General features: G+C 40.9%; 1 protein-coding gene across 2 annotated transcripts in view; it reads right to left on the reverse strand.

The window, feature by feature from the left end:
• The window catches only part of GPR158 (G protein-coupled receptor 158), a 191,021-nt gene that overhangs the window by 14,929 nt on the left and 155,185 nt on the right, over window positions 1-20,907 (reverse strand). For both annotated transcript variants that reach the window (XM_032182604.1, XM_032182603.1), the window contains exon 7: window positions 5,190-5,428. In XM_032182604.1, coding sequence (XP_032038495.1) covers window positions 5,190-5,428 — 239 coding nt within the window. The remainder of the gene's footprint in view (window positions 1-5,189; window positions 5,429-20,907) is intronic.

The raw sequence follows: 20,907 nt of genomic DNA on the forward strand, positions 1-20,907 counted from the left end.
TCCGGAGCTGAGAGAGCTCCACTGTTAAACAGAAAAATCATGTCCTAGATTGCTCTCAATTTCCAGCCAGTGCAGTCTCTTTCTGCTTCACTGCATTCAATCTCCCACCTGGAGAGCTGTGCCATGTCATAGTAGAAGCTTTTTTCTTAGGCTGAAAGGATTTTCCTATATTTCAGCAAACTCTGGTTACATGCATAAGTCTTCAGTGCTGAATTATTCAAAGCAAGTTATAAATTATCCGTCTCTCTCAGCATACCTCAGGATTATTTCAATTAGCCAGGCACAGCAATAAAGAGACTTCTATGTGGAGTAAGAGTTGGTGTCAAATCCTGACATTTTTTCTCTACCAGAAGTTGGATTGTCTGTGGCTCTGCATGGTCCCCATGGTTTGAGGGTGACCTAGAGATGCCTTTTCCTGGCAATGGAGACATTGGAGACATATCCAGTGACCTGAGTGTGATATATATCCATGTGCCCCTTCCATAGGTGTCTCCCCACATGAAACTTAAGGCCTACAGTTTCCAGGAACTCCTCTCGTTTCTGCATGTTCCCTCTCTTATCCTTTATACTCCGTTTTATTCCTTCCTCTACCCAGCTGTGCTGCCTTTCCTCAGTCTTTCCACAGGCCGCTGTTATTAAAGCCAGCTGACCACTCTTCTGGGCCTGTCATCCTCTTCACTTTTGTGTTGGTGAAAGAGGAAGAATTAGAATCAGAAAGATTTACCACCAGCAGCTGAAAGCAAGCTGAGTGTGGGACCTCTTCTCTCACAACTTAAAGAGGTTGCGATCGAATGCCAACAGGATCCAAAATACTTGAAGGTCTGGAAAGACTTCAAAGTACAAACAAGAGTGCTGCAAAGACAAGACGAAGTCATGGCATCTCCCAGCCTCTCCCAAAGCCACATCCTCCTGCAGGTGGTTCTGAAGAATCTTAAATGTGGTTAAGAGAACCTGTACATGGTTTCCCTAGCAGAAACATGTTGTAGAAATGGTGCACAAACAAAGGCTGTTGGCTTTCATCTGTGATGTAGCAGGTACAAAGAAAAAGCAGTGTTAGAGCAGGTGGCAATGCAACCCAAACTGCTCCAGCCATGAGTTCCAGCTACTTTTGAGAAAGGGAAACTGAAGAATGATGGCTGCTAATTGATAAAAAAATACAAACAAACAAAAAATGTATTTAAACAATGCACCTTCTGAGTATCTAATACGAGAACTGAAGCCAGATCTTTGCTGGTGCTGAATTCTAGCAAGTTCCTCCTGGCTAGGCTTTCCACACAGAGGAGGCTATAAACACTACTTGGAAAAATCAGTCCCTAGATGTCTGTAGACAGCACCCAAAAGGGATAGCTGCTCTTGACAATTTTGGCATTAAACTCTGTACATTGATGTTAAGGAGAACATGGCTTAAGAACACCCATTTGGAAATTAACAATTCTTCATTCATTGCATACTCTGAACAATGTACCCTAAATATGGCATAGGGCCACTTCTGATGGGGATAACAAAAAGAAATAATAATCACTCATTTGCTGAATACAGCAGAAAGCCTGTAGAAAATTTAATAAAGGGCTTTGTAAGGCTGTATTACAATGCTCTAACTCGGAACCGTATGGATGGTCTTAATTCCCAATCTGTCAGAGCCCGTCCTGGCAATTCATCCCATCTTTAGATGCAAAGATTATATAGGTTAAATATTATTAAATGAACAGGAGGAGGGAACTCTTGGGAACACAGACTGAAATGCTTACTTTGTTCCTTTTCCTGGCTGAGGGCATTCAGTAATCATGATAGAGCCTTGTGTTTGAAACTCTCTTTATAATGAGGACCCAAATCCTGAGCTCCCAATTAGTGTGCTGGTGCAGCAGCTGAGCCAGAGGAGCACAGCTCCTGCCAGCTGGGAATCACACAAGTGCCAGGGAAAAATACCTGGCTGCATTTGGTTAATACCTGCCTTTTACTTCTTGTTTAAGTAAAACATTGGAAAAAAAGCACACAAGGTGTATGTGGGAATTTTTAAAAACTACAGTTTAAATGCTATCTGCTTTAGGTAATACCCTGGCTCTAATGAAGTCAGGATCATTCACCTGCCAAGACCACCTCTGTTTTTTACTGGTGTTCGTGCATGCATGTTTACCTCTCTGCCTAGCTTTCCCTCTTGCCAGGGGCTTTGCACATTAAACTTATTTTGCAGTTCTTCCAGATTGTAAGAAACTTTTTCTTTTTTTAAGTACTGTGCTGATATTTGTTTTGTTTATATGTATTTTTCCTCAGGATAAAGAGTAATAGTTTGATTTGTGACACTGTCACAAATTACATACCACAAGTTTTTAAGCTGCTTTTTTCTAATTTGGAGTCAGAAATCAGGCTGTGGCAGGTAGAGATGTAGAATATACCCAGGCCATAACAGAAAGGCTTTGTGGATGAGCTTTTTCAGGCCCTCAGGTCCTTCTCTAAAATCTGAGGTTGTGATCCACGCTGCCATGGCTTGTCAATGAGACAGGTGCCACAACCTCTAAAGTGATGCACAAACAAATACAAAGGAAATAAAAGAATCTAGGCAAGTGACAAATAAAATACCCACAAGCATCCAATCTCGAGGAAAATGCATACTGACTTACATTACATTACATAGATAAAATAAGCATTTACTGAATGCCTATTTCTCTCATCGGCATAGCACAAAGCACAGAGGGTAATGTTAGAAATGGTGACAACCTTTATGTCTAAGTCCTTACTTCACTCAAAGAGAGCATCCTCTCAAACTTAATGGAAATGTAAATATAAAACATTCACTGCCATAAAAGTTTCTCGAGATGGAGCCTAAGTAGTGTGATTAGTATGGAAAATGCTCCATAAATCCTAACTCAAATAATCTCTGGTAGCATAAAGGCTTCATCTCATTATGACTTTTTAACAGAGCCTTGTTAATTCTCACTTCACTAATCTGTGACCTTGAAAATTCCCTCTCCTCATTTCAGTGAGACATTGACAGCAGAATGAAACAGTGAGGTATTGGAACCGGTATTTGGAATATACTCCAAAATATGCAATAGTTTTGTATAAAATCTTGTGCCTGGCTAAATTAAATGAGATAACAAGCCTTTCATAAATTAACAACTGGCATTTTTATTTTGGTATTTTAAATGAAATATCATAATCTATCAATTAATTTGTAACATAGAATCTTTTCCTAGGCTGCTCCCAGTCAATTGCAGAAATAAAAGGAGTTTTGCATTACATGTATTTCTCCTGACATCTCTTTGATATAAGTACCTGTTTTTGGAAGTAGATCCTACTGTCTGTAAGCTTTTCAGACTGCTGTTAACAATAGACACCTGAAAGTGCACATGCACAGATATGTGTAGAGGCACACACATGTCAGTACAGACCTGTAGCTGTACAAATCCTGGCAGCACTCATGTGACTCCGCAGTTTACTGAAGACTTGCACAAATGTAACTCAACTCTGCTTATAAGGTAGTTTGGGTGAAAAGGCAAAATGCCAGAACAAAAAAAGCTCTGTCCAATTTTGTTCAGGCTTGAGAAACAGTTTTGCCTCTACTACCCCTGAGTATATTTTGGAAAAAAAAAAAAAAAAAAAAAAAAAGAAAAAGAAAAAAGAAAAACACTTTAAAAACCCCTCTAGGTGTAAATAAGTCTTCAAAAACAGTCTTTGTTCTTTCCAACACTAGGCATACAGCAATTTACATCATTTCTTACAATAGGGGACTATTGGTAATACTCAGCCATTAAGATCTGAGTTTTTATTCAGTTTACTAGCACAGCTGTAAGATCAAGAGAATAAAAAGATTTGTTTGCCATTATGCAACAACCACCAGTATCAAAGTTTTAATAATACTACACTGCATTACTGGCTGTGAAATGCAGTAAAATTTTCATCCAAAATGGCTCAGTGCAGATGACATCATGTTCTACATTTAATTCTCTCCTGTTATTAATTTTACAACATCTCTGGTGATTATACTGTTGCATTACAGCAAGGCATAGCTATATTTTATCAGCATACACCTACAAAAGGATCCAGATTGAGACACATTTCAAGATGTACTCATTTATACTCTCTGTGTGGTTTACCCGTGAGTACATTCACAAATGAGGTAGCCTGAGAGATCTTACATGAAGGAGGGAAGAGCAGAACACAGGGATGAGAGGGGAGACAGAGCAGCTTAGACCCATGGAAAGTCCTTGGGGAAGCTGGAAGCAGTGGTTTGTCCTTTAAAATGGCTGTGTGCTACTACGCACTGGCCTTCTGTACAGAACTCAGAGAAAATACCCCAAATACCCACAGGCTGCTTCTATCCATCTCGCCTTCACTTTCACAAGGAGGATACCCCATTACCTCTCCCTCATCCTCAGCTGCAGAGCTCTGTCAGTGGGATATCCATAGGGAGGAAAGGAAAGGGCAGAAAGGTAAGTTTTCACTTCAGATTTCAAAACATTGACATATTTTAGATGGTGGGTGGCACACCTATGTAGTACTGGAAACGAGGGCTCTAGGCGCAGATGCTCTGAAGTTGTCCAGCCACCAGGAAAGGGTATGTTACGCCATATAACTGAACGCTGGCATGGGGAAACCACTTTTAAAATAAAGGAAACAAAGGTGTGTCATTTTTCTCCTTGGTATGATGGATTTCTGCAGGGTGGCATTTTTTAGCTCTTGCCTATCCCAAGCACTGACAACACTTCTAGCAAATGTGTTAAGTTGGGAAGTTTGATGGGCATTTCCTATTCCTGTTACTTCAATACTAATTTCTGTGCAGTTATGAAAGAGTGCTCTAGCAAGTTCTTCTCTCCACGTGACAGCTCTGTCCAGTTCTGTGGTGCAGAAGCACAAGGCCTTTGTTATTTCTGCCAAAGTTTCTCATGTGTAATAGTGTAGAATAGCTAGATACATTCTGCCTTCAAAGATGACAGCTCTTGAGCACCACTTTGTTACTACAATCCAAGTTACAAACCTTTGAAAGTCATAAAATTCTCAGTATATTTTAATTATACTTCTCAGATCATTTAAAAAACACCTATGCCAATATTGCATTCTCCTCAATGTTTTTCAAGTGATGTTATGCATCCTGATAAAGCTTTAAGATATTCTAAAAGAAGGAAAATGTAAAGAAAAGGCAACTAAACCTTAGTTTAGACATTAGAGGATAAGCTAGAAAATGAACATACCAACAGCCATCATGTAATCCCAGCGGTCTAAGAGGCACATATTGAAGATCAGGTGGTCAGATGTTTGTCCTTGGCCAATGAGTGGAATGTTTCTCTCCAAATTTTGGGTTATTGCAGAAGTCCAGCCAACGAGGAACCAAAAGACTACCAGGAGAATTACAGCCAGCATCCTCATCACTCGCCCACCTGTCATGTATGGAATACGCTGAGCAGTTCGGGACAGGAATACCTTTAAAACCCTGAAAAATTCAGACATGGCAGAATTAAAAAGAGAACTAACTGTGTTGCAGGAATTAGATTTTCATTTTATTTCACTATCAGACTATTAAAAAAAAATATATCAACATTCTCTCCCTTGACAGTATATAGAAGAGTAAAATTTGAAACATTATTAGTTTCATATTCATCATATTTAAATGGAACTGATTGCTGCCCAGAGAGTGCTACAGAGCACTAATAGAAAATATTAGCTATACTTATGCTAGAGGCATGGATTCACATGCTGTGTTGTCAGGCTATTTTCTACCTTCCAGCTCCCAGTGGAAGACTTCTGTCTTTGGAAAAGGGAAGGTCATATCCATAAAACAGCAACCATGTGTGAGATTTTATTTTGTTATGATGCTGTCTGTCTGCTCATCCCAAATCATACAATTCCCCTATTTGATATTCTTCCCATAGACTCTGATGCTTACAAGACAACATCCTGTTCCTTGTAGAGGTAACTGTGGAAGGCACTTTCAAAGTGAGGGGTGAACTGTTTCAGTGATTTTGTCCTCAAAGCCACTCCACTTCTAGATTCCTGAGCATGAGCATGACTACTGAATACTCTTGATATCCATGTGGAATTAATTATCACTGAGGTTTAGAAAAAAAATATTTTTTTAATAAAGTTGAGTTTTTAAAAACCCTCAAATATTTGCAGTGTACCAAGCTCCTCAGCCAGATCCCAAATCATTTCATGGCCAGGCCTGCACTTTCAGCAAAAAAATCACACTCCAATATTTATGCTTATTTTTGCCTAAAAGGAAGCAGAAGCAACCGGCACTGTCTCTCAGACAAACAATAATGCAATGTCTTTTAAGGCAAAAGCACAAAATCTTTTCCACATCCATAAAATGAATCAGCATTTGACTACAAACACAGCCCTCACAGTGTGCGTTAGGTGAAGCCAGAGATCTGAATATGTTCAACATTATTCAGCTGTTTCCCTCCCAACAGTCACTCCACAGGGAGTCACAGGTTTTGATCCTTCCACGTCTGATTGATGTTCTCCTCTCCCTTCCCAGATGCTAAGTGTTTTATATCTGAAGAAGGTTCACAAAGACTTTGGGAAGGACAGGCAGAAAATTCCACAGAGGCGAGGCAGACAATTTCCTTCTGCCTTTATCAGCCATAGCACCATTGTTCCAGGCAATGCCAGTAAATCCTCATTTTTTAGAACACTAAAATTCAATATGAGCAAAGTTTTTCTCCTCCATGTTGTGAATGACAATCAATACTTAGCCTCTTGGAAGGAAGGAAAGAGATACTCTTTTTGTGATGAAATCAGAAACATCATCTTTTCACTGCTGTTGTTTGCCATTTGAGAAAAACCTTACCACACGTTTACGAAGCTTTAAGAATTTGAGAAATCATACAAGCTATCTGAGAATAGCAATAAACTCCTAATTCCTTTGTATTTTGGCTCTCCAAAGGCAATTCTTGGTGATTCTACTGAACTGTGAACCTTTTCTGGACATAACAAGCCTGGGCTCATTAATTTTTTTCCAGTACTAGCTCATTAGCTGCTGACTGTGAAACAGCTTTCATGGGGAGTGGGGTGGCCTGTCTACTTATTGATCTAAGTAGAGTGAAACAAATAACATGCTGCAATAGAGCAGTCAAAAAAACCTCCAATTTGCGTTTCTTTTTTTTCCCTCATCTTTTTCACAAAAACAGGCATCCATCACCACCACCATTTATATCTTCAAAATATAGGCCTACATGTAACCTAACCTCTAATTTATGTAAAATATATATACATATTTCTGAAGAGCTATCAGAAAAGCTGTGTTAGACTTGCAATGTTGAAAATCTCCCTTCCAAAGGCTGAGCCGTGAAAGTGCTCAACCAGAACACGAGGTCCAGTGTTGCAACTCCCTTGTCTTCCTGTGGCAATATGAATCCAAACCCACATTGCTCACCACCTCATCACTGGCAGACACATCCTCAGTCTCCCCTACATGTTATGAGCCTGTATTAAAGCAGAGACATGTACCCAGGAAGTTCCCCTCCTGAAAACATCCCTGCTCACCAGGCTGGAGCACCATTCTCCTTCCTGTACCTCTGACTCATATACTATCTAAGTTCACCCCCAAAGTTTAACTGTTGTGATATGAGACCAAATTGTCTGGGAACTGTGTGTTGTCTGATGACTGGTGCTTTCCATCAGAAAGGTGGTTCAAATCTCTGCCCTGAGTTCTTGGTAGACAATACTCAGTCCTCCTTTTCCACACTGTATCTATATATTGGGTTGAAAAAGTTATTGAGCAAATGAGAGAGATTTCTCACAGGGAGGTAAGATATAGAGCTTCTGGGCTACATCTATATTAAGAAATTAAATATGCCCAGATGATGGAGTTCCAGCTCCCAGAAACATTTTCAGATGCCGCTTAATTTATGAATATGTATGTAGCCATGGATTCAAATTCCTGAACAAATTGATGTTTGATCATGAGTATCAAGTAAAGCAATGCCAACTGAAAAAACTCCTCTTCCTGTCTATCCCCAAAACTCCTGATTGTTAGAAGCATTGGACACTGTTTGAGAGGTATTGCCTCTGATCTAAGGCAAAAGAGGAAATATAAGCATCCTCCTCAGCATCTTCTAGCTCTATTACCAGATAAAACTGTTCAACACATGCGATGCACTTTCATGCACTGCTGTTGAATAATCCAATCATCATTTTCAGTGAAATGTCGTCAGCTCTGTTTACAGGCAGATCAGACATCACACTGTGATGTGCTCTATCTACTTTGCTGGAAGACATTAAAAGCTGCCTTTAAGCAAAGCTTTGACCTACAGACAGTACAGACAACATTAAAGCCAGTTTGAGATAGCCATCCTTTTAACAGAGTAAGAAGACAGTTCAGGCTGAATGAACTGTCTGGAAACTACTGAAGGTAACCCCCAACTCTGCTGCCTGCACCACCAAGTCATCTGGGGAGAATTAAGCTCTGTGATCTGAGGCCTTGGGCTTGGGCTTTTTTTTTTTTTTTTTTTTTTTGGCCTGGATCTATATAGCTGGATGATGTGAGGGCTTGATTGCAAACATTGAGAGCAGAGAGGAGCGGGCAGCCCAGCAGACAGGAGGAGAAGAGGAGAAGTGACCAGAAATGGAAGGACAGAGCACCCTGGTTCACAGATCCAGCTGGGATCGCCAGCATAGGGACTGCAGCCAAAAGCATGTGGCTGCTGCTGTAAAAAGTATGTCCTGAGACATAATGTATAATCTTAGAAAATAAATAAGATCATACTGAATTTTCAGGTCATATCAATAATTCACCCTGTGAACAGAAAGCATGGTCCTCAAACCATGAGCTGACTCCGTAAATGGAAGGAACAACAGGTGAAGGGTCCTGCTTTGACAGCAGTGACCTGGCACAGTTTGTTTGCTTTTTATTTCTAGTATCTGTCATTTTGTGGCTTTACTGAGTCATCCTGTCAAACTGTTCTGTTCCAGACTGATGATTTTTATTGTGATATGAAAGCTACATCAGAAAGATTAAGGGTCAAGAGCTCTTATGCAGTATATTGACTTCCTATGGGAGAGGGATTACGTCTTATCTGCTTCTTCTGGAGTAACAGTGAACAGGAGACCAGTTACTAGAGCTTGCAAACTGATGTGATCCCACTGAGAACAGAGAAGAGGTACCTATGGCCCATGTACGGCACCATGCCAATGCAAAGAAAACTCACACCTTGCACTTGACACATACATCCACACACACAAATACTGAGTGTGGGGTTTTTTTCCACGTCAGGGAAGATGACTGAAGGAAGAACATCCACACTGAAGGCCCAAGACCTCACAGTTTGTATTTAGATGCACTCATACCACAAGTCATTGTCTCTTGGCTATAAAGGATAAAATCTTGCTAAGAGATCCAAATAAACAGCTTTTTCAAACACACCTCAGCTCAAACTCTCCAAATCAGTCTTGTCTAATTCCCAAATAATTTCTCAAGGCCTTAGCATAAAATAGGCATGAAGCCCAACATGGAATAAACTTAATGAAATCAGGGTGATTTTTTGCTTTATTGAATCTGGCCATTTTAAACCTGAGCAACCTGGGCTCAGAGCTGCACCATGTCAACAGTGTGACAATGGCATGGTGAGACTGTGTCATACACACAAAATCACAGAATCACAGAATCACAGAATCACAGAATCACAGAATGGTTTGGGTTGGAAGAGACCTTAAAGATCACACAGTTCCAACCCCCTGCCATGGGCAGGGACACCTCCCACCAGACCAGGTTGCCTAAAGCCCCATCCAGCCTGGCCTTGAGCACCTCCAGCGATGGGGCATCCACAGCTTCTCTGGGCAGCCTGGGCCAGGGCCTCACCACCCTCACAGTAAAGAACTTCCTAATGTCTAATTACTGATTGAATAGTCTTGTGTTCTGAGTGATCAGAGAAACAGTGATATCCTTTTTTCCTTAACAAATTATATTTACCTTCAAAAGTGCAATTTTGAAAATATAGTTTCCTTGATACTTTCCACAGAGTTTTAAAGTAATTTTCTATTACAGAAAACCACTGTAATACAAATAGTTCAGATATATGGCTAGAAAACAAAGCTGTGAAGAACTGTGAATATGTGTTAAAAATATATTTTATGTCAGTGCCTGCTAAAAACTACCATTAGTAAGCAAAGCAAAGACCCATAGGTCATGACATAATGCTAACCTACTCAATATAGTACTTTCCTAGATTATTTTTAATACTATATGTATTGCACTGTGCCTTTAAAAATAGTCATATACCACATGGAGGAAGACTGGACTAAATATATAATGTGCCACTGAAATGTTATAAAGGTCATTCGCCAGTGCTTTGATGAAAGTCCCAGTGCTGGATCAATATATAGGAGATAAACCGTGCTGCCATAATTTCCAAGAGTTTGACCAGACTGAGGAAGGTCATAAATTACGGGAGGGAAATCACAGGCAGTTCAAGGGAAGGCTCAGGGTATGAGGGGCAAAAAGCAGCCCAATAGTTCCCCGCTGCAATCAGAACCACTCACTCGTTCCCATATGAGCACCACTGGACTCTCAGTATCATGTATATTTAATAATACAGAAAGAGTCTAAAAATATGACTTGTTTTGATGAAAATGTATTGAGTTGAAGTAGCTTTTGTCTGTCAGTATGTGGGTAAGCCTGGAATGAGCTAACTTAATTATTTGTGGTTTCTTTAAATGTACCCAGATTCTAACACTTTTCATGCTCTACATATGCTATATTTTCTTCTTTCACCTGCAAGTCTAAATTCCCACCTGAGGGAAGCTCAGTTTCCTGGCAGAACATAGATCAAAAAGTTTTGTCTGTCTGTGGCTGATTCCAGGGATTGTAGCTGGAGTCTTTTGACAGATCAGCTGGCGCTTGCCGTTCCCCTGTGCCCCCTCGCTCCCCAGCTCACTGCCCTGCTGCGCGCATCTGTTCTGCTTGGCTGCTGGCCCCCATACCAGGAGGTGCTGCAACTGTGTGTGTGTGTGTTGCTTTTGGAAGTGCTTTTGTTCATATCACCATTCAGGTAGGTCTCATCAGCCACGGCAATTCCTTAGCTGGACTTGCCCATCCTGGTGGATGCGCCAAGCACCAGGGAGCTGAGAAGTAAGAAGGCTCAGCTGGGGACTTGCCGTGTCATGTAACCAGGCTTCAGTGATGCAGACCAAGTCTCCTTATTTACAAAATCCTCAGCTGCTTTGTGCTAATTATCTCTTCTAATAAACCACTTAATGCACTAATGCCCCCAGGAATCCTGCTGAGATTAGCAGAACTGCAGAGTGCCAGGGAAGCATCTGACCCTCTGCTGTCAAGTCCTGACCACGCAGAGCTCCTACAGAGCACTGTGACAGTAACTACGTATGCTATAAGGGCCCATCTCTCTGACCCCAGACAACTAGCGGTGGCATGTCTCGTGTTTGCCAGTTACTCATGTTTAAGGTTACGTCACACAGTTACATTCAGGGCACCAAAATCAAGAGCTCATGACCACGGAACCCTGTGTGAGATTCCTAAAATGCTGAAAATCCAGGATGTTGGGATAGGGATAACACCACCTCTTCCTGAATCTGCTACTGAATGGTTAATAAAACCATTTCAATAATTTCCTCCTGGTAGACAGGTTTAAATAATTACATCCCTCACTTGTTAAAAATGAGGTCAGCTCCTCAGACATTTTTCTCCATAAGCAAACCAACCCCGTTGAGCTCTTCTTCATTCAAATTCGAGGTGATTCTGTGGCAGAAACGTTAATTCATATATCGTTAAGACTCCTGCCGCTAGGACTTGAGTCTGGAGATCATAAATCCTTCAGGCTACACAAGCTTTGGCTAAGCTAATTATTTGCTTCTTAAAAATCATCAAGTGCTTATTAACTTTTTGTAAATCTAAAGCCATTCAGTTCTTTACTCCTATCAAAGACTTTCAGAATAGGCAGCAGAAAAGATCTCAGAGTCACAGTTTATCAGGAAGCTTATGCTGTGAAAACACATTCAAGCACTGCCTGCCAGTAATCCTCTCCTACAACAGGTCAAGCACATTTTCAAGACGATCATTACAAAATTTGCTTCACAGGGTGTTGTGGAGTTGAACTTACAAAGCCAACGCCCCTCCTGCTCCAAGCTGACAATGTTTGCTTTAACAAAGGCTGATGAGTAAAAGCAGTGGGGATGGCACAAATCCCCTTCCTTGTTAGTGCTGCTCCACACAGGCATTCACTCCTGCTGAAAACACTCACGGACGATTTCAGCAACCTCTCTGAATGTCAGAGGCATTTTCTAGTGACCAACAATAAAGTAGCCTATGTCAAAGCTTGCATTTTAGTTCTTAGATAGGCACACTACAGATAGCAAAAGTCTTGCCATGGATAAAACCCAAATCCAGACCAAAATAAATTTGGGGGTGGTTACATGTCTTGATCCAGAAAGACCTTCTTTCCTTTCTGCTCCTTCTTAGTTCACTGGCAAGCACTACACTTCTGATTAGAGAATGATAAGCCCAAATTAAAAAAGACAGTACTTTTTCAACATTTCTAATGTGGTCATGAAAGCAAAATACCTCCTTCCTTTTAAGCTAATGTCAATAGATCCGGTGATCCATTTGCACAATTTGAAGAATTGCTGCTTTAAGAAAAACAGTACTTATGAGATCTTCAACTGGACTGGACAGTTTAACAATCAAGATATACACTACATGTTACACCACTCTTATAAATTTAACTTATTTGATTATTTCATTGAAGTAATATATATGAAGAATGCATGGCTTCTCCCTGGATCAAAAAACAGTGAACAAGAATCTGCCAAATTTGAGGGAATTACAATTCACTCTCTTAGCAGTGTTTTATTCTGAAGACTGGACTATATATTAATAGCATAATTACAGACCACTATATACTTTACTTTTTGAGCAATGCACTAAACAGTAGTCAGCAACTGAAGAAAACAACATAACCATAATTTCATAAATGAAATATCTTACTGTTCAAAGATGGAGGTATCATTGTTTTCCCCTTTGTATCCCATGGAACATGTGGCTACTAACTCTCTTCTTGAAACTATTAGTTCATGTGTGCTACACTATGGATTGGAAAAGGTTTTCAATAAAAAGACCTCATTAATTTATTGAGTTTTTATCTCTAATTTCATAGCAAATTTCTATACTAAAGCACCAGAAAATCAAATTCCCTTTTATGCGATCTCCTCCATCTTACTAGCTACTTTAACAACATTAAAAACTTTTAATAGTGCTTTTGCAATAATATCATGTGATTCTGTTATGAATTTTCCACTGCAGGATCTGAGATCCCATAGCCTGAAGGCCAGATGTGGCTCTCTCTCCATTTCACATGGACTGGGTCAGTTACTGGCTACCATCACTGGGAACCCATTAATGTGCAGACCAGTAGAGGTGTTTGAAGCATCCCCAGCCTCAGCAATGAGAAGGTTTCCCATCCCTGCTCTAAAGGAACAAACTAGTCGACTTCCAAGATTTAAGAAGAGAGTCTGAGTTTGGGTTTGTCATCAGTGACCAAATGACTTCTCTGAAAACTCTTCTTGCGGGGGGAGATGAAAATTAATTTCCCCTTAGGAGATGAATTATTTTCTCTGTAGACAGCTTCTCAAGCTGGTGCAATTTTCCTGAGGATCTTCATGCTGTATGTCATATCTGGTGTTAGTTTTATATGTAAGATAATAAACATACAATTATTTAGGAAATGTTGATGTTAGTAGACTTCTCTGATGGAAATTACATTGCTCTGTCTGTCAATGAACTGCTGAGCAAGCTCAGGAAGAGGCCTGAGAGACAGCAGGGGGTGAAAGCAGGAGAGATGGAGTAGACCTGGGAGCCCGAAAACAAAATTTCCAAGAACCGTTGAAAACTGTGGAGAGCATGATGCAACTTCAAAACTCACTAGGTTAGATCAAATCTAGACCTCCCTGCAAGGACACAGTACACAAGTGAAGAATTAGGTATAAATACTGCTCTTTCCAGTCTTATTCATCTATTTGTCTCAATTTTTATTTATTTATTTTTTTTTTTCCATTTAAAAAATCAGTCACCTCAGCTGGTCAGAGAGAATGTTAATTTTCTGAGTCTTCCCTTTGCCTTTTTGGAGAAGGTTCCTGTAGAGAAGGTGCGTGGACTCAAAGCTGTAGCTGGCTGTTGGTTTAACTGCATTGTTGGAGGACATTCAAGAGAAATATTTTTCAAAATAAACTGGTTCTCTAAGATAAAAAGCTGGCAACAGCAAAACAAAGGATCAAGTTTGCTTTGCCTGGATTTGGCATCAACACATTTGGTTTTAAGTATGTTGCCTTCAAAAAAGTTTCAGTGGGAAGAAAGAGACGAGGAGAGGTGCTGTGTCTGTGGAGTGCTCACTAAAGCACTCTGCAGAGCATTGTTTCGCACAAAACTATCTCCTCAAATGACTTGCAAGCACTTGTTTCCTTTTGGTTTCTGAAATTACGTTAATAGGCACCACTTAAAAATGACAATCCATTATTAAAGATGCAGGAAGCAAACAGCAGCAACTGAAAGGACAGGAACTTCTCCTATCTGTATATGCATCACCATTTTTTATGCCTCCTATTATCTTTTGCAGCATAGTTTTCTCCTTTCTCTTTCTCCTTTCTCTTTCCTTCTCTCAAAATGTTTCAGGGCTGAAAGTTACTTTGAACTGGCTGAGAGAGGCTCACAGAGCTGCTTCCATGTCAGATGGCCAGGAGCATGTGTGCCTTTACGTGTCCAACCAAAGCCATAAAAATGTTGACATTTTTCATCATGACATCCTCCCAGTTTTATTGCTTCATCACTGATCATATGCAGACATGGAAACCTGGTTTTCTAAAGAAGAAAAGTTCCTGATTTCCAGCTGACATTAATGAGGTCTACATGAGTACAACTTCCAAGATTTATGCTTTTCTCACAAATTAATACGGTTAATATCTGGAAAAAATCTCTTTTCCTACTAGCCCATGTAAGCTAATCATGCAAAGTTCCTACATATCATCTCTCAGTTAAGTAGCCACGAACAAGAACAACCCAAAAGAGCATTTCCTTTAACCCACAATGTGGACACTGAGAAGGAGACCTGACAGTACATTAAAAGGCCCAGCCTCTGTGCTCTGCTCTCATTTACATACATTCACAACGATGGCAGGCAGTTAAACAGCCCAGATGTAACAAAAAGAGCCTGTTCTACTATATTTTACTAGATACCTTGAGGCATAAGAATGAGTAATCACACCCACTGGACACAATTTCCTACTCAAATCCAAATAGCAGGATTATTATATGGTGTAAAGCTGACAGAGATTAATAGAATGTGGTATAGAAAAGCCTGAGGAGAGAGTTGGTCAAAAACTGTCAAAAGAAACACATCTGTAATACTTAGAAAATATTTGTTGAGGGTTTTGTGCTCACTTTAATAAAATCAATGTTAACCATTTTATAATATGATTGACAGGCAGCAGTGTTTTATATCAACTCTATTGAAAATGAAGCTCTTTATCAGCATTATGTTCTCCTTCCACTTGTGGAATAAATATTAAATTTATCTTGTGGTCTGTGCATGCAGGTATCACGGCTAAGACCTTCATGTGTATTTGAAAGGAAAGTTTATTCTTCAGCTTGTCTGCAAATGATAAGATTCAAACCATTCTTACAACAGATTAAATCGGGAACATCTCCACCTGTCATGAGATACAGCAGAGTCATCACCAATGGAAACTGAGGCCATAAACAATGCTAACTTCTTTGGATGAAATTTCCATGTGATAAAATATTGTTATTATTAAAAACAGTCCTGTGCAAGTAGATTACACTGAAGGGAATGAAAATACTGGCAAGAGCACAAAAGCCCATCAGGCCTCTGGGGAGTTATTTTTGCTCTGGTCGATTAATTCACAGGATGCCAGAATAGCTGAGGTGTGAAGGGAGAGGTTAAGAAATTGTCTAATCCAACATTCATGACTGAGGCTGCATCCACTACAGCAGGTTACTCAGGACCTTGTCCAGATGATTTTGAGTTTCTTGTCTTTATTAAGCATCTGCCACAGCAGGGAGAGGAAGAGCCCAGTTGCTGGCATGGAGGAGCAGTGACCTCATATAGAATAAAAAGCCCAACATGTGAGTTAAATGCCAAAGGCTCCTGCAGCAGCTTCCTGTGCAGTTCCCAGGGTTACAGGAGATATTTAAGATGCAGGAACAACATCAGATATAAATCTCCCTCAATATAAAGGTGTAGATATTTGGCTTTAAATGTTGCAGTACTACCTGCAGCCCTCCCCTCCATTGGTAGTCTTCTTATTTTACATTAGTAAATTCTCCAGTCTCAAAAAACAACAATGAAATAAGGTTCCAAGCCTTAATTATTTCAAAACCACTCTTTTCTTCTGAATGCTGATGATGCAGGGGACAAACAGACATTAGCTGGTAGCCAAGCTGCTACTCACATAAATTCCCTGCCATATTGCCCAACTTATTCATGCTTCCCTTTTAGCATTCGTTAAGAACATTAGAAAAAAAGGAAATTCTACAGTACAGGCAAACAGACCAAAATAGAATTTTTTAGACCCAGCCTCATTCACACTCCAGTATTTGAAAAACTCCTACTGGTAGAAGAACAAGTAGAGCGATGACTGTGTAAGAAATGAACATCAGCATGTGCACAGCAGTTTCTTAGCTAAAGCAAAAAAGAAAATCTGTCCAAAGTCAAATACAGAAGAATGAGAAGAATGCATCTCTTCTGTTTATAATAGTAAAATAAAGGAACAAATAACTAAAAAAAAAAACCAGCAACTAAAAAGCCCCAGCTGTATAAAATAGACATCTGATAAACTGTTGAAGAGGGATGGAATCTTCTGCTCTGATTAGCCTCAGCTTGGCTTGTGCAAGCAGCACTGCACACAACAGTGCAGAATGTCCCTGTGCTTTTCCATATGTTATTTCTGTATGAATCCAGCATGCTACTGACTGCCACTATTGTTATTTAAACAGATCAGTTATATTCACACTTTGGAGGAGATAAATTACACTATGGATGATCTTTTTCCAATGTTTCTGTTTTAGTTTTGGCCAGGATAGGGTTAATTTTCTTCATAGCTACTCATATGATACTCTGTTTCGGATTTTTTTAACAAAATACTGGTAATCATTCACTGGGGTGTTTTTAGCTGCTGCCCTGCCAGCTGTGAGGGGACACAGTCAGGAGAGGTGACCCAGGCTGCCCAAAGGGATGTCTCACACCACATGGCAGCATGCTTGGCTGTAACAGCTGGGGGAAAGAAGGAGGAAGGGGGGAATATTCGGGGTGATGGAGTTTGTCTTCCCAAGGAACCGCCATGAGTGATGGGCCCAGCTCTGCTGGGAGCGGCTGACACCTGCCTGCCGGTGGGAAGCAGCGACTGGATTCCTTCTTCTGCTCTGCTTGTGTGTGGCTTTTACTTTACCAGGTGAGCTGTCTTTGTCTCAACCCATGAGTTCTTGCACTTTTATGATTTTGATTTTCTCCCCTAACCTACCTAGGCAAAGCCAGCAAGAGGTTGCATGGTGCTGAGCTGCCTGTTGGGTTTAAACCACAACAGGTTCATGTAAAATACAACATCTAATTAAAGGAAGTTCAAATAATTGTAGTCCAGAATCCTTGTAAAGTGTCAGCAGTATCTGAATAAAATTACTATTTTCATAAACTTCCACATTCTATTGCCAGGTAAGTGCTCATTCAGCTATGTTTACTCTCAGTATGTGTAAATATGTGTGGCAATCAGAAAAAAATGCTAATTAGGTCAATCATGAGCACTTCTAAGGAAGCTACAGCTTCTTGTAAACTAGCTTCTGAATGTCTCTCTGGATTTAAAATTTGTGAAAACAATTGAATATATTGCATGTATTGAGAAATACATGCTGTGGTTGACCCCCCACACTCAACAACCTCACTTGGTGCCTTCCCAGCCCTGTATAATACCATACTGCTAGGAGTGTGCCTCAACAGCTAGAACTGCTTCCTGAATTAGACATTTTTAATGGTGTCCTTAAAAATGACTGCTGATGACTGAGAACAGAGCTTATGGGTCAGGAACACCAATGTGGGTGACACTTTAGTGGGTATCTGCTACAGACCACCTGATCAGGAAGAAGTAGATGAGGCCTTCTTCAGACAACTGGCAGAAGCCTGCTGTTTGAAGGTCATGGGGTCTTCAGCAACCTGCTCAAAGGGCAACATAAGAGGGCATAGCCAATCTAGGAGGTCTTTGGAACACACTGATGATAACTTCTTGACACAGGTGACAGAGGAGCCAAGGAAGGGAGGCACTCTGCTGGAACTAATACAGACAAGGAAGAACTGCTGGGGCCATGAAGGTCAGGGACAACCTTTGCTGAAGTGACCATGAGTGGTGATGTTCAGGATCTTGAGAGAAGGGGACAAAATTTCAAGCTCCTCCAAGCTCAGGAAGGTATCAAAGGTGCAAGAAAGGTATCATAGGTGCAGGAAATCAAGCAAAGGTGGCAAGAGGCCTGCATGGATGAATAAGGAGCTCCTGACTAAAGTCAGAAGAAGGAAGTGTAAGAGAAGTGGAAGAAGGACCCAGGGTACCCAAGCAGAATACAAAGACACTGCTTGAGCATGTCTCAATGCAATGGCATTGGGATTAGGGAAGCCAAAACCCATCTGTAGTTGAATCTGGTAAGGGACATGAAGGGAAACAAGAAAGACTTGTACAGGTGTATCAGCAGCAAAAAGAATAGGGAAAATGCAGGCCCACTGTTCAATAGGGCAGGGATCTGGTGGTGACATGGAAAGGACTGCAACACTCAACCCTTTTTCGCCTCAGTTTTTACTAGTAGGACTTGCCTTGAGGAATTCTGGGTGCCCAAGACCACTGGGAAAACCCATAGTAAGAAAGATTTAACCTTTCAGGAATCAGGTTAGGGTACATTTAATTGAACTAGACTTACTGATGTCCATGCATGCAACATGGTAAAATGTCACTGACATCATTGTGAGGCCACTCCCAATACTTTAAAAGGTTGTGGTGACTGGGGAAGGTTGCTAAGGACTGGAAAAAAAAAGCAAATGTCACTCTGTCCTTCAAGAAAGGCAAGAAGGAGGATCCCTGGGAATACAGACTGGTCAACCTAACCTTATCCCTGGGAAGATGATAGAAAAAAAGATCCTGGACACCATTTCCATACACACGAAGGAACAGAAGGTGATTGGGAGCAGTTTGCACAGCCTTAGGAAGATGAAATTGTGCCTGCTCAACCTGATAGCCTTCTGCAAGGAGATGGCTACCTTGCTGGACGAGGATAGAACAGTGGATGCTGTTTATCTTGATTCAAGAAGGCTTTCTGTAGCATCTTCATAGACAAGCTGATTAAATACAGGCTAAATAGTGAGTTCAACTGCCAAGCTGAAAGGGCTGTGATTAGTATCAAGAAGTCCAGGTAGAGGTCAGTTACTACTGGTGTACCCCAGGAGTCAATACCATGTCCAGCACTGTAACCTTTTCTTTAACAACCTGGACAATAGAGCAGAGAACACCATCAGCAAGTTTGTAGTTGACACAAAGCTGGGAAGAGTGGCCGAGAGACCAAATGGTTGTGCTGCCATTTAGGGGGGACAAAAACAGGCTGGACAAATGAGCAAACAGGAATCTCAAGCTTCAACAAAGAGAAATGCCAGGTCTTGCACCTGGGAAGGAATAACCCCAAGCAGCAGTACATTCTGACTAGCTGGAATGTCACTTTGCAGAAGAAGACATGGGGATATTGGCAGATGCCCAACTGACCATAAGCCAGCAGTGTGCCCTCAATGAAAAGAAGGCCAGCAGCCTCCTTTGGCAGGGTATGACTAGCAATTTGAGGGAGGTGGTCCTATCCCTCTACTCGGCACTGTTGTCACATCTAGAGTGCTGTGTCCAGCCATGAGCTCCCAGTACAGGAGAGACATGGACATACTGCATCTGAGTCCAACAAAGAGCTGGTAAGATGATTAAAGGACTTGAGCATATGGGACTGTTCATCCTGGCTCAGGGGGATCTTATCAAAGCGCATAAATGCCTGATGGGAGGGATTAGACAAGATGGAACCGGGCTCTTCTTAGTGGTGCCCTGTGACAGGACAAGGCAATGAGCACAAACTGAAATACAAACAGGACATCCATAGAATCATAGAATGGTCTGGGGAGGGATCTTAAAGACCATCTAGTTCCAACCCCCCCTGCCATGGGCAGGGACACCTCCCACCAGACCAGGTTGCTCAAAGCCCCATCCAACCTGGCCTTGAACACTTCCAGGGATGGGGCATCCACAGCTTCTCTGGGCAGCGTATGACACTGTCTTTATAGTAATACAAATCTAAAATCTCATCTAAATCTACCCACTTTCAGTTTAAAGCTGTTACCCCTTGTCCTATCACTACAATCCCTGATAAAGAGTGCTGCTCCAGCTTTCTTGTAGCCCCCATAAATTCCATTTAGACACAATAAAAAGCTTACTTTCCATGCATGTGGTCAAACACTAAGTTGCCAAGACAGCTGTGGAGTCTCCATCCTTGAAGTTATTCAAAACCTGACTGTACATGCCCCTGAGCAACCTGCTCTAGCTAAGCCTGTTCTGAGCAGGAGGGCTGGAGTAGAAGACCTCCAGAGGTCCTTGCCAACCTCAACTGTTCTGTGATTCTGTAAACTTTGTGTAGTTAATATATAGTTGCATAGATGGATGGAAGAAACAAAGCAGTCAGTAATATTTTCTTAGTAAGCTTTCTGCAACAAGCTTTTTATTCAGACCTTAAGATTTAGCATGCTTGAATATATTAGGATTAGAAGCTTTTTTGTGTAATTTGTTCTATGAACTTCAGAGCTTTGACTGAATATTCCACAAAGTATCATAAATTCTGATCTCTAGGGCCCCTTAAAGTACACCTTTTTAGTTTTATTTTCAAAATTT

This window comes from Aythya fuligula, chromosome 2, assembly GCF_009819795.1.
Source record: "Aythya fuligula isolate bAytFul2 chromosome 2, bAytFul2.pri, whole genome shotgun sequence".
Lineage (NCBI taxonomy): Eukaryota > Metazoa > Chordata > Aves > Anseriformes > Anatidae > Aythya > Aythya fuligula.